This window comes from Mustela nivalis (assembly GCF_964662115.1).
Source record: "Mustela nivalis genome assembly, chromosome: 4".
In the NCBI taxonomy this organism is placed as follows: domain Eukaryota; kingdom Metazoa; phylum Chordata; class Mammalia; order Carnivora; family Mustelidae; genus Mustela; species Mustela nivalis.
In genome coordinates, this window is record NC_139023.1 from 89418727 (window position 1) to 89433591 (window position 14865).

General features: G+C 39.0%; 1 protein-coding gene across 3 annotated transcripts in view; it reads left to right on the top strand.

The window, feature by feature from the left end:
- The window catches only part of PDE5A (phosphodiesterase 5A), a 152637-nt gene that overhangs the window by 51413 nt on the left and 86359 nt on the right, over window positions 1–14865 (top strand). For all 3 annotated transcript variants that reach the window (XM_082727377.1, XM_082727379.1, XM_082727378.1), the window contains exons 4-6: window positions 9770–9841; window positions 11919–12008; window positions 14377–14514. In XM_082727377.1, the coding sequence (XP_082583503.1) occupies window positions 9770–9841; window positions 11919–12008; window positions 14377–14514 (300 nt within the window). The remainder of the gene's footprint in view (window positions 1–9769; window positions 9842–11918; window positions 12009–14376; window positions 14515–14865) is intronic.

The window sequence follows — 14865 nt, forward strand, 5'->3', positions numbered from 1 at the left end:
GTAAAAATATGCATTAGCAAGATAGGCATATATATGGGATTTGTATATAGCCTTTGAATGTACTGGAAAGTCCCTGGTCTTCATGATTCCTTTAAGAATCATGCCTAAGAATCTATTTTATACTAGTGCAGGTTTCACTTTCCTGCTGGGAGGAGCAGTAGAAAGATGCAGGTTAGGGATCAGGCCTGCAGAGCATCTGTGTTGCACATTCTGGGGCTCCTATTTAATTTTTCTGAACATCCACTACTTCTGTGATGAAATGAGAGTTGTAATATTCACCTCAAAGGGTTGTGGCAAAGGTTAAATGAATTAACAGATACAAAGCGCCTATAATACAGCAGGCATTTCCTTCTCCCTTTTTTAAATGGCAAACTTTTTAGCATTGTGAATTTTTTTGGCTAGGAATAGATTTTTAACTATCTTAGAGATATTGGCCATTAATCATGTATTTCAATGCCAGTTATCCTAGGCAGTAGCTGTTTACATTTTGCAACTTCCTCGGAGCTTCTTTTCAACTTGGCTGCCTCTTCGTAGCCTCCCAGGCCAGGAGAACAAACTAAAAACATCCACTTCTGTGTCCATACTTGTGTTGTCTATAACCTTGGAAGAGCCATACACAGCTCTTGAGAGAAACAGTGGGAACAGTGGTGCTTCTACATATACGTGGATAAACTGGAGCACAACCAAATAAAGTCAGTCTCCCCAAACTTCAAAAATCAACCCTCGACTTTCAGATTTCTTAGTAAATGCCAAACAACAACAAAATGGTCAAAACTGGAAAAAATACACATAGGCAACACAGAAGAAGAGAACCAGAATAGGCAATAAAAATTTAAAAAGTTGTTTATTCTCTCTAGTAATCAGGAAGATGCAAACTGGAGCAACAGTGAGATACAGTTTTATGGCCGCTAGAAGGACAAAGATGTAAAAGCCTGCTAATACCAGGTGCTGCTTAGAATGTAAGGTTGACAAAACATGTAAGCATTGCTGGTAAAGGTATAACTTCTGTAATCCCTCTGAAGATTTCCCTGAAGAAGCTCTTGCATATGTGTACAATAGAAGTGTTTGTTGTAGATGGTTTTATTCTAATAGCAAAAAATTGCCAACAACTCAAACATCTGTCATTTGGGGATTAGATGAACAAAATTTGGTATGTAGTATGACACTATATATAAAATGAATGAGCCAGATCTATAGATACTGATTGAAAAACAACATTGAGGGGCACCTGGGTGGCTCAGTAGGTTAAAGCCTCTGCCTTCAGCTCAGGTCGTGATCTCAGGGTCCTGGGATCAAGCCCCACATTGGGCTCTCTGCTCAGCGGGGAGCCTGCTTCCCTTCCTCTCTCTCTGCCTGCCTCTCTGCCTACTTGTGATCTCTGTCAAATAAATAAGTAAAATCTTTAAAAAAAATAAGAAAAGAAAAAGAAAAACAACATTGAATACAATAATGGGTTGCAAAATTAGGCATATTATATGATTTTGTTTGAGCCACCTTTTTGAAAGATGAAAGTACTATGTCTTGTTTATAGATTCATATATTTCTCTCTTTTTAAATTTATTTTTTTAATTTCTTTTCAGTGTACCGAATTCATTGTTTATGTATCACACCAGTGCTCCATGCAATACGTGCCCTTCTTAATACCCACCACCAGGCTCACCCAACCTCCCTCCCCCTGGCCCTTCAAAACCCTCAGATTGTTTTGAAGGTTGACTCCGGGGAGGAAGGGCAGGAGGAAGAAGAGTGGGGCTGGAAGGAGAAAGTCCAATTTAATTTTCTTAATTTAATTTTAAAAAGGGAATATCCCTAAATATTAACACATAGCAGTTCTTTATCAGTGGTTCTCAAAATGTCTTTTGTCTCTGGGCTGGTAGCTTGTGGCATCACCTGAGAGCTCTGAGAAATAAAAATTCACAAGCCCTAACCCGGATCTGCTAAATCTGAAACTGGGGGGTGAGGCCCAACAAACCATGTTTAAAAAGCCCCACACTGCCACTGTTGTAAACGACAGAGATATGGATGTTTACTATCTTATTCTCTGTGATTTTCTGTATTTTTAAAATTCAATGTTAAAACGATCGATCTTAAGCTTTTCTTTCCCACTCTCCCAAAATCTTTCTAGGCTCTTAAGTTCCAGCTCCATAGCCAAAGGCTTATTAAAAGCATAAACTTCTTACTGCTACATAAAGTTCTTAGATGTGGAGAGATCACTTAATATCAAGCAAATGGCAGAGAAAGAAAATGGGCAGATATAGTTAACTGTTATTCGAATATGAATTGTCGAGTAAGTACATCACCCTAAAAAATAGTTGATCCCTCTCTCCCTTCTCCCATTATCGTTGACAGCAACTATCTATCAAGCGTTTAGTGCATTCAGGACAAAGCAAAGTACTGATGCTACAATAAGGCATAGATATAAATCATGTCCTTAGAAGGCAATCTAGTTGGAGAGCCAGGGTGAGAGTAGAGGAAATGAGGTTAAAAATGAGAATACCTCATTGTGAAATGTATGGCATACCCAGCTGCCACACAGAATTTCAGAAGGGTTTGAACGGAAGTTTTTTTTAGGCTCAGCCTCAAGAGAGAAAGGGGAAGGTAATATTTCAAGGAATAATGTGAACAAGGTCACTGTAGCCTTCTAATTCAGAGAGCCATTGAAGCGACCTTAGTTCAAATTGGGGGTGTGGAATTGGTCATCAATTTTTATCCTGTAGATGGGTGGAACATTAAAATATTTTGAGTAAAGAGGTAATTTGTCTGTGCAAAGCAGTGTCCCAAGAAGATAAATTTGGCATAAGTGTCAAAGGTCAACTGAAGGAGGAAAAACAATTAGCATTGAGATGTCAAGGCTTTCAAAGAAAGTGAGGATTTAGATGGTGAAACACAAGATACAGTATGGGATGAGGAAAAGTAAAAAGGCAACGAATGATTCTAACAGAATGTATTAGTTTCTTATTTCCTCTGTAAAAAACTACCAAAAGTTTAGTGGCTTAAAACAACACAGAAGTATTATCTTATAGTTTGGGATGCCAGAGTCTAAAATAGTTCTCACTAGGCTAAAATCAGGGTGTCAGCAGGGCTGTGTTCCTGTGTGGTTTCAAGGGAAGAATTTGTTCTCTTGCCTTTTCCAGCTTCTGGAGGCTGCCCACATGCGTTGGTCTGTGGCCCCTTCCTCTCTCCTTAAAACCTGAAGCAAACCATCTTCAAATCTTTGACTCTGACTCTTCTATCTCCTCCTGCTTTCCCTCATAAGGATTCTTCTGATTACAGTTGGACCCAGCCAGATAATTCCGGATAATGTCCCCATCTCCAGATCCTTAAGTTAATTGCATCTGGAGAGCTTCCTTTTGCCATTTAAGGTAACATTTTGACAGGTTCCAGGGACTAGGATGAGTACATCTTTGGGGCACTTTATTTTGCCTACCACATGGACTATGGCCATACTTTGATAATTGCCTAGGATTTGGAAGAGAGATGAGAAAGCCCTGATTGGTCATACCAACCCTGTCACTTACAGTTTGCTCTCTTGTGAAATGGAAGGAAAAGGCCATGTACAGGTGGGATTTTCTTCCAAGCCTAAAACTCTGACTAGAATGTCAGACCATGAGGACATGGATTTTGTTCACTACTGGGTCTTCATAGTCTAGAAGAATGATACATGAGGGACTCAGTGATTATTTGTTGAATAAAATATTTTTTGTTGAATGAATGACCGAGTTATGAAAAAGTTTCAGTAGAGCACTGGGAGACTTCTCCACTGGCTCCTGTACATATTAAATTCTCATTTTCTTGGTGAAGTAAGATGTCAGCTCAGGTTATAGATAGAGATATTCCACGGATGGGAGAGAGGGATAGCTAAGATTTGTAGAGTCTTTTCCTTTCCTCCCTTGCTTTTAGCCTCCATGCTGAGTATCCTTTGGAACTGGGAATGAGGAGGTGTATTGAGATTGATGTATGGCCTCAGTAAGTGTCTGGGGCAGCTGCTTATTGAAGAAGAAATTGCTTACTGTGGCAATGATCATTTGCCCCTGAATTGACCAGCTGTCACATTCCACACTGTTCACTCAGCAAGAGTCAAGTCTTGCCCTTTGCATTCCTAAAAGAACACTTGACCCTGTGAGGACATAATATCCATTTATGCTGTGGAAAGTGCCAGTAAAATAGAAAACAGAAGCTTCTTTGTGCTTAAAAAAATAGCATGGAGTACAGGCGTGTGAGGGCCCAGGTAGCCAGCAGGTAGGTAGTGTGACCGGGCTTTCCGGTGCGGAAGCTGATATGTTCAGGGACTTTGCCTCTCAGATGTGAGGTCTGACATACACTTGTCATAAAAGCTGCCTTTCAAAATTGACATGTAAAAAACCTATGGTTAACAGTTACTTTGCTTGAAGACAAAGAGCTAATTTGTTTAAAGGAGCAATAGATGACAGAGGAAAAAGATCAGTGCAAGGAGGGCAGAGGGTGCTAGTTTTGCTTAGGATCCTTGAAATTCAGAGAATTAAACTCTTTTTGGTCTTTTACTGAATTATGTGACCTTGGACAGACACTGTGTCTTTTCTCCTCTTTCTACCTCTTTTTATCAGTGCTATTTTAAAAATATCACCCATCTATCTAGGGATAGAGGCACATGTTATATATTAGATGTATTTTCTTGGTCTAATAACTTGGTCTAATAACTAACATGCCTATTTTTTTAAATCACTTTTATTTAATTATTTGTATGTTAAACAAATTAACCTCTAATATCTGAAATCTGTAAAATTATTAGAGAAATATTTGGTTACCAGAAAGGATAAAAAATCCATCATTAGAAATCCTCATTCCATGACATTGCCTAAAAGTAAATATCTTGTTCTAATGTTAGGAGGGAATAAAATCCCCAATATAGTAAAGATGTGGTGTTCACAGGGTACAAAGTGGGTTTTAAAGCCTATAAACAAGACTTGTCAGTTTGCCAGACTGTATAGATGCAGAAGAATCTCCCTCCACAATTCTGCCAAAAAGTAGAAGATAAAATCTCACCAAAAACAGTTTTACAAATTGCAGATGAGCTCGTGAAAGGGAAAACCCCCAGGTGGCAGAAACAGAGCGGAACCCAAGATAAGAAATGTGAGCATGGAGTATTGGCCAGATGGGGTCACGGAGGTCTGAGATTCAGGAGGGAGATGAATGTCTGGGGATAGCATCCGCAGGCCAGGGCATGTATCCACTCTGTGGGAGTGAGAGGGTGGGGCAGGGAGCTGAAGCCTAGATGAGCAGTGGTTCCATTCATGAAACAGCCTAGCAAACTCCACCCAGCAGCCAGAGAAAGCCTCAAGGAAGCTTGCCTCCTGTCTGCTGCTGTGAGAGAAAGAAGAGACGCCTGTGAACCATAAGAGCACAAGACTGTACCATACACTGGTATGGGGTTCAAAATCACAGCCCCAGGACAGTGCCAAGACAAACAGGAAGTCATTGTGCATGGACACTTCATGACTCAGGAAACATGGGACTCCCATGCAAAACAGTCCCTGCTAAAGACGAACTTAGAGGCAAAATTAAGTGTGTTCAAAGAGATGAAGGACATCGGGTACTAGTATTTATAGGAGAAGGAGGAGGGTACCTGGGTGGCTCAGTCAGTTGAGCCTCCAACTCTTGATGTTGCCTCAGGTTATGATCTCAGGGTGGTGAGACTGAGCCCTGCTTTAGTCTCTGGACTCAGCATGGAATCTGCTTAAGATTCTCTCTCTTCCTCTGCTCCTCACACCATCCTAGGTAGCTCAGTTGGTTAAGCATCTGCCTTCAGCTCAGGTCATGGTCCCAGCATCCTGGGATTGAGTCTTGCATTGGGCTCCCTGCTCCACAGGAAGTCTGCTTCTCCTGCCCCCTCTCACTTGTTCTCTCAATCTCTCTCTGTCCCTCTCTGAAATAATAAATAAATAAAGTCTTTAAAAAAAGAAAGAAAGAAAGAAATCCCAGAATGGAAAATTGTTATTGAACCGTGTGAATACTGTTGGGTTGGTTGAACATTGTGAATAATGGCTGATATTTAGTATGGTTTCAAGGATGTTGTTCTTTCAACCAGAGAGAAAACTTTTCAGCCCATAGTTAGAAAAATGCCTACCGTATAAACGGTCCTGAGTGCCAAACATGCAGATTGAAACCAAAGTTGAAATTGGCCTGCAAGTTCTAATTAAGGGAGAGCTGAAGGAATCATCCAAGTGTAACAAAGAAGCCTTGTTTGAAGTGTTCTTCTTAAATGGAGTAGCTGCAGACCCACTGGGAACAGGCCACGCTTTGGTTCTGTTCACTGACCCACCTCTACAACATCTCCTCCTTTCTCCCAGCTCTCCCCTCCCACCCTGGGGGGTCCACAGGTCACTGACTAGGTTTAGGGTATCTGTAGCCGCAGCCTTGGACCACAGTGTACTCTTGGGCCCGCACCAGCTCTGCCCTCATTCTCAAGGGACTCTAGTGATCTAAACAGACCATCAGTACCACTTCTACTAGAACAGATTCCAGAAAATATGTAACACAGCCGATCTTCCTCTTTTCTTTTAAGACTTAGAATTAACTGTCATCCCACTGTCAATTTATGGTGACATCATGATCGACTAAAATGCCAACATAGTTTGACTGGTGACCATTTAATAAACAGCTAGCTTTCTGTGTCTTTATATTTTTGAACGAGCAGGAACTTTCTCTTTCCTTTCTTGCATAGTACTTACCTCAAACAGCTCCAGGTACATAGAGCACATCAATACATACTTTTCTATACTGTATAATTACCTGAGAATTTTTGTTTCAGAGTCTTTTTAACTGTTTGTATACGTATCTTCCTTAAAATGAAGATTTAAAACTTAAGTCTTCTTTTATAAAACCATTTATTAAAGACAAATAAAAACTCAAATGTTATTGTTTCTGAGAAGCTGCTTCTTTGACCATATTATGTTACCTCTTCAGTCTCTTAGCAGTTTGTGGGTATCTGTACCATCAAACTGATCACCCCATGCACTTAAGTGTTCGTTTAGGTTCTACCTGTTCTTTTTATTATTATGTTCAGTTAGCCACTGTATAGTACATAATTTGTCCTTGATATAGTGCTCAGTGATTCAGCAGTTAAGTATAACACCTAGTGCTCATAACAGCACGTGCCCTCCTCATACCGATCACCCTGTTACCCCCTCCCCCACCCTCCCCTCTGAAACCCCCAGATTGTTTCTTGGGATCCATAGTCTCTCATGGTTTATCTCCTGTCCGATTTCTCCCCGTTTGGATTTCCCTCCTTTCCCCTATGGTCCTCCATGTTATTGCTTATGTTCCACATGAGTGAAACTTTATGATGATTGTTTTTCTCTGCTTGACTTACTTCCTTAACATAATCCCTTCCAGTTCAATCCACATCAGTGCAAATGGTGGGTATTCATTGTTTCTGATGGCTAAATAATATTCCATTGTGTATATATACCACATCTTCTTTATCCATTCAGCTCCTTCCACAGTTTGGCTATTATGGACATTGCTGCTATGAACATTGAGGGGCATGTGCCCCTTCTTTTCAGTACATCCATATCTTTGGGGTAAATACCCAGTAGTACAGTTGCTGGATAAAGATAAACTGAAAATGGATAAAAGACCTCACTATGATACAGGAATCCATCAGAATCCTGGAGGAGAACACAGACAGTTACATCTTTGACATGAGCCACAGTAATTTCTTTCATGACTTGTCTCCAAAGACAACTGAAACAAAAGCAAAAATGAACTTTTGGGACTTCATCAAGATAAAAAAAAAAGCTTCTGCACAGCAAAGGAAACAGTCAGTAAAGCTAAGAGGCAGCCCACAGAATGGGAGAAGATATTTGCAAATGACATTACAGGCAAAGGGCTGATATCCAAGATCTATAAAGAACTTCTCAAACTCAACACTCAAAAAACTAATAACCCAGTCAAAAAATGGGCAGAAGACATGAACAGACATTTCTCTAAAAAAGACATACAAATGGCTAACAGACACATGAAAAAATGTTCAACCACTAGCCATGAGGGAAATACAAATCAGAACCACAATGAGATACCACTTTACACCAGTTAGAATGGCAAAAATTAACAAGATAGGAAACAACAAATGTTGGCGAGGATCTGGAGACAGGGGAACCCTCTTACATTCGTGGGAGTGCAAGTTGGTGCAGACACTCTGGAAAATAGTATGGAGGTTGCTACCCTATGACACCAGTTCTTGACTCTGACCTCCTTCAGAGTAGTCTTCCTCCCAGTTTTTATCATTCCTCCATACATAGTATGGAGGAATAGTAGGCACCTCAATATTTGTTGGGTGAATGAATAAACACTTGAAATAACTAAATTACACTGGTACCACTGTATATCAGACCCTGTGACCCTCAAGAGCCTCTTGTCACTTATACTCAAGTGACTATATCTGCAATCCAGGTGTTTTTTTACCTTAGACAGAAGTTTTTGTATGCATTTAGTCATTGAGATTGGAGCATCTAGAAATCGGTTAGCCATTTTCAAGAGCTAAAGAGAGTATAAAAATAAGGGAGAGTTGAACTAAGGACAATTAAAAAAGTACAGGATAAATGGAGAATTCTTTTTTTTTTTTAAACATCACTTTACTCTGCATGGTGCCTGGAGTTAAGGTGTTGAGATGACCAGGAAACTACATCAGGCAATCCATTTCCCCTTCCTTCTCTGCTATTCTAACAGGGAATTTTATATCCTAGTCTTAGAGCCAAGGGACTTAGAAGGAGCTGAGGAAAAAAAAAGGAGGAGCAATATATATAAAAAACCAAGGATTTCATGGAGGGAATAATAGCTTATCCTACTGATGTTAAATCACAAAAGCAGGGAGAGAGTAGAATTTATAAAAGAAAGAGGAAAAATGTAAGTTTTTGAGGAAAGCAGGCTTCCCGCTGAGCAGAGAGCCCAATGTGGGGCTCAATCCCAGGACCCTGAGATCATGACCTGAGCCGAAAGCAGAGGCTTTAACCCACTAAGCCACCCAGGCGCCCTGAAAAAAGTAAGTTATGAAGGCCTTTAAAACACTAAGGCAGTAACCCAACTGAAGTTGGTACACAGGTAAGTAAAATACAGAAAGATGAGAAAATTCTTGCAGTGTTGCTAAACCTTTTGTGAAAACTTAAAACATATTCCCAGACAGAGTTTAGTCCAGTCTTCTCAAGATATAGTTTATCTTTGATCCATTTGAAGTAAGACTCAGCCTGCTAATTCCTGTTTGTGGTTTTTCAAGGAAACCACCTCTTCCAAAACCAAATCTATTGAAGGTTTCAAAAGACGTTGGACTACCCCCATTACATTAGGAATTATTTTTTACCCTAATTGGCCACAGGGTCCTGTTTCATTTTTAGTAAAAGAACATTTTTAGCCCATTTGAAATAATAAATTTAAAGGCAATGTAAAGCGTTTATCTTATATTTATTTTGAGTGTGATAGAAATTGATGGTTTATTTTGTATCCAAAAATCTTGAAAAATATTCACTTAAAATATGATTGCCAATAACTCTTTTCACAAAGCAGGGTGAAATTACAGAAGCAAAAATAGTGGGACCCAAGAAATGGACAACATTCGAATTCTTAGGAGCAAAAAAAGATGTATGATAGATAACTACTCAAATGCTGAGGGGTTTTGTTTTGGTTTCATAGCTTATTGTTATTTTAAAGCACACATAGAAATTCCTTTATAAACACATTTTGGTGAATTTATACCAATAATTACAGCCAATGAAATTACCACTTTTTTCTCCTATTCCAGGTTGTTGGCGTAGCCCAGGCCATCAACAAGAAATCAGGAAATGGTGGGACATTCACTGAAAAAGATGAAAAGGTACCAAAACTTGTGTCTGACATGGTATCAGTTTAAGAAGATGTTTTTTCTTTATACTGTATAGACCTCTAGAATTAGCTGTAGCTGAAATTGTTGATTACAAAAGCGATTATGTTTTAAAATGATCTGAAGTGTTCAAAAGTCTCTTTTTCCTATGGCTAAATACGGTGCTAACTTGAGAGTACTCGTGGTATCAGTCCTTGGAAGCCCCCCAGCTCCCTCCTCACTGTGCCACCAAGCCTCCTGGAGGCCTGTGTGCGTGTTGTGGCCATCTGGAGGCTGACATGGTATTTTAACTATCCTATTTAACTTTCATCGCTGCTATAAAGAAATTCAACCTGAGTAAAAAAAACCCTCGAAGCACTGCTCCAAGTTCAGCACTCCAGGTTGGCTAAAAATTAGAGTTGCCTCCCGAAGAAGAAAATTTCAGAATGTTTATAAGCTTTGCACTCAGACGGTGGGGCGCCAAGGTGTGAATTCCGGCGGGGTGATGTGAATTTAGCTTCAGAAAGAGCAGCAGTCAGCATTATTTTATTATTCTTCGCATCCAGTGCTGAAGGAATACATCCCATACACCACGTCGACATGCTTTCCGTTTAAGGACAGAAGCCCTAAACCTGTTTCTAACTTCATTCTGACAGTAGGTTTTATTATTTTTCTTCTTGAATACGTAATTATATGTAAATCATGGGAGCCCAATGAATTCTTATTCAAGCCTGTTGCTATTTAAGTCACTCCCCTGAAAATTAGTCGGAGCTTTTGGACGACATTCGAACAAGACAGAGTTATTATTGTCTCCATGGTGTAGGCTGTATATTGGCATTTGTCTGGGTCCCCATGTCTTAATTGATTCAGAACATAGCAAGTACCTTTTAAAATCAGTATTGTAGACATCTAGTCTCCTATTCTGTTCATGACACCTGAGAATATTTGGTGGGGGAAATGGTTCTAGATTGACTTTATATTTCATCAGTTCTTTATAGTCCATATATGTAAACCCCTCTTGAAGGATTTGTGTTCTTAGGCTGTATCATCTCTTGGCAAAATAAATCTATGATTGTGAATAACGTTTGCCATGGAGAGACTTCTTTTAATCAATAATTAATATAATTGTGAGCATATCACCTTAGAATAGTATAATGAGGATGACAGATCCATGCAAAACATATTTAAGCTAATATTTTATACAACTTTATATGAGACTACTATTGCCAATATTCTCAGGTAAGTGTGTTAGCTTTCATTTGCCCCAGTAGTGAGTTACAAGGTATTTATATGGTCTCAACACAGACCCAACTCTTAATATCATTCAGAGACTACACTAGATTTTGCATAGAGTGAATTTCAGTTTCAAATGATATAAAGAGAGCTGTGTCCTACTCCCTTTCCTCTTCTTGTTAATTTGTAAGTAATGTAGGACTTGAGGAGACTGTGTTCGTACTTATCATCTATTTGTTGTGCTAGTTAGCTAACTTGCACTTGCTTTTCATTTGTTCTTAATTTTGTGCAGAATTAACATGTACCCTTTGACTTTTTAATTTTTATTTCAACTGTAAACATTTTTGGGTGCTTTTTGTGTTTCAGGCAATATAACAAGGCCAGTTAGTAGCCACTTCTTTTTTTTTTTTTTTTTTTCAAAGATTTTATGTATTTATTTGATGACAGAGATCACAAGTAAGCAGAGAAGCAGGCAGAAAGAGAGAGAGGAGGAAGCAGACTACCTGTGCAGCAGAGAGCCTGATGAGGGACTTAATCCAAGGACCCTGAGTTCATGACCTGAGCCGAAGGCAGAGGCTCAACCCACTGAGCCACCCAGGCGCCCTAGACACTTTTTTTTTTTTTAAAGATTTTTTATTTATTTATTTGACAGAGAGAAATCACAAGTAGTCGGAGAGGCAGGCAGAGAGAGAGAGAGGGAAGCAGGCTCCCCGCTGAGCAGAGAGCCCGATGCGGGACTCGATCCCAGGACCCTGAGATCATGACCCGAGCCAAAGGCAGTGGCCCAACCCACTGAGCCACCCAGGCGCCCCGACCCTAGACACTTCTTAATTTAGCTGTTGTCTTACCTGTTTTCTAGGACTTTGCTGCTTATTTGGCATTTTGTGGTATTGTTCTTCATAATGCTCAACTCTATGAGACTTCACTGCTGGAGAACAAGAGAAATCAGGCAAGTCTGATGACTAAAGAGAGAATATAGAAATTGTTTCTTTAGTGGTTCAATTTTGTCTAAGTAATATATGTATATGATTTAAAATCTAGTTAATATTTTAGCTAGATTAGAAATAATTATTAATTATAAATTAGATAATTATAAAATAATTAGAAATAATTATTTCCATTTTCTATTTTCCATGCTCAGTTGCCTTTTCACTGTTAGACAGTATTTCATTAACTTAACAGATGTGGATTTATTTGATTTATATCACTCTTTACTTGCCGTTGTCCTTATCCTACCAATATCATTATTTCTGTTTTAAGTTACTGGATGGACTGCATTTGTCATGTTAAATAAGGCTTTTAGTTCTTGCTCTCTCAACTAGAGACATCATCTCATGATTCCATGCTTTGTACAATGAGGATCTTAGCATGCCTCATCTCTCCTTCCCAACTGCTACTCCTTACCTCTGCTTTTCCCATATGGATTTTTTCTGTTGCCCATGACAATAACATATATATTATACTACAATCATGGTTAGCTTTTATTAAGTTTTGTCTAGTTTATTTCTAGAGTTGTGATTTAAAATAGAGTGTTTATAAGTATCATGACTGTGTAAATGTTGTTATTACATTTGTTATATGACTTTTAGTTTTTCCTGATGTTTCTGAATTGCATTCTTTTTTTTCCCTCTTGATCTGTTTGCTAGTGTAGGTTGGTTTTTCCCCCAAAACTCCCCATTATTTAGGCATCCTGCTGAGTTCTTTTTCTTGGAGATTTCCAAGTTGAGGTTCTCTATTGTTTCTCTTCCGAGCTAAGCTGTTTCTCCCCATGCCTACTACATAGGTGTCATCACAGAATTTTCCTTCACTGCTTTCTCAGAAGGATTCCATTGGTTATCCCCTGGATCCCATAACTTTTTCTTTCTCAGTTTGTACCCTTATTTTACTGCAGCACATTCTCAAATAATTACTTGAGAAAGAGTATTGATCAGGTAAGTTTTCTGGGTCCTTGCATAGTATGAAAATGCCTGTTGTACCATCCTGCCACTTTGGCTGGGTAAAAAATTTCAAATTGAAAAATCAGTTTCTCAGACTTTAGAGTGGTGCTTTGTCATCTAACTAACATCCATGTTGTTCTAACTCTTGGCTCTATGTAGATGTTTTTTCTGTTTTGTTTTCTGCTTTTGTCTGTAAGCTTTTCAGATCATTTTTCTCTTTGCTTTTATAGTTTAATTTTATAGTCTGACTCTTTTTTTCATTCATCATGCTGGTACCTGGACATCCCTTTCCACCTGGAGACCCAGACTCTTCCATTTTATATAATTCTTTTCCATTATTTCTTTGATAATCCCTCTCTCCCACATCCCATTTTCTCTTTCTTGAACTTGTGTTAATAAGATACTGGATCTTCCATTGCCTTTAACTGTAGTTTCTACCTAACTGTTGTCCCTGCTCCATTCTTGCCACCTGTTAATCCAGTCCCCATGTTTACAAACATAGCTGCAAGGCTGTCATTTTCTTCCTGCAGTCCCCTCACCACGCAAGCTGCCTCTAAAGACACGCAGGGCTTTTGAGGTTCTTTCTCCACTTGACTCTGTCATCCCATCTCCCCAGCTCTCCTCTTTATGTTCTAGATTCTCTCTTAAGACTTGATAAGATTTGCAGTATACTACTTTCTCTCAATTCAGTTGTTTTTGACTGAAGTATTTCTCTTCCCCACTTCATCTAAATAATTCCTGCTTATCTCTCGGGCCTCAGCTAGGATAGTATCTCCTCCAGTCAATTTTCTGTGATACCCTTTCTTCCTCCTCATCACACAAATATTTTGTGAGATTAGAAGAAGTTCTGTGGAATTCAAAGGAAAGTGAGATTACCAGGAAAAACACAAAAGGAGCTCTTATAACTTTGTTTTGGAAAATATTTACTGTGCTATGTGAAAATGTGTATAAATGTTGATCTCAGCAGTTGGGAACAACAGCAATATCAGTGTTATATCATGTATGAGATGCTGTTCAGAATGCTTTATAAATGTTTGGATATTTAGTCCTCACAATAATCCTGTGATTTGGCATTATTTTTTACTGTTATTCCCATTTTTAAGGAACTGGCCCTACATCACAAAGCTTGCAGGAAGGGAAGGCAGGATTAGAAACAGGTGACTCTGGTTTTCAAGTCTGTGATTGTAACCACTGTACTAACAGTCAATATGGAGGAAGCTCTGTTAGTAAATAGAGACTTACATATTTAATACTTGAATGCAAACTTGGCTGTAACTTGTTAGATTATAAATAAACAACTTATAAACCATATAAATCATTGTATTGCTTTAATAATTACAAATATTTACTAAGTAATAAGCTCTAAATTTTCCTGTTTAGGTGCTGCTTGACCTTGCTAGCTTAATTTTTGAAGAACAACAATCATTAGAAGTAATTCTAAAGAAAATAGCTGCCACTATTATCTCTTTCATGCAGGTGCAGAAATGCACCATTTTCATAGTGGATGAAGATTGCTCCGTGAGTACAGAGTATGACTTTTTTATTTTTAGAAAGACAGCAATTATATTCCTTAAAGTGTCGCTTTTAATCCTCACGTTAGCCTCAGATGTCTCTGAACCCCAGGTATATACAGTTGTGTATGCAAAGCCAATCAGAGTGTGAGCTGTTCTGGTTGAAAGGGGTAGACGGGAGGTTGGAGGATGCCTTCAAAGCACCCTTTCACCTTCGTGTTCCTCCACTGAGTGGTTACCTTGGGAATGTCTGTGTGCTGTTTTTGTCAATGGCCATACTTCCTTGATGGAGAAATACATTGTTCTTACAGTACGCACACCCATCGTTATCAGGGATAGTGGTGCCGTGGTTGCTCTG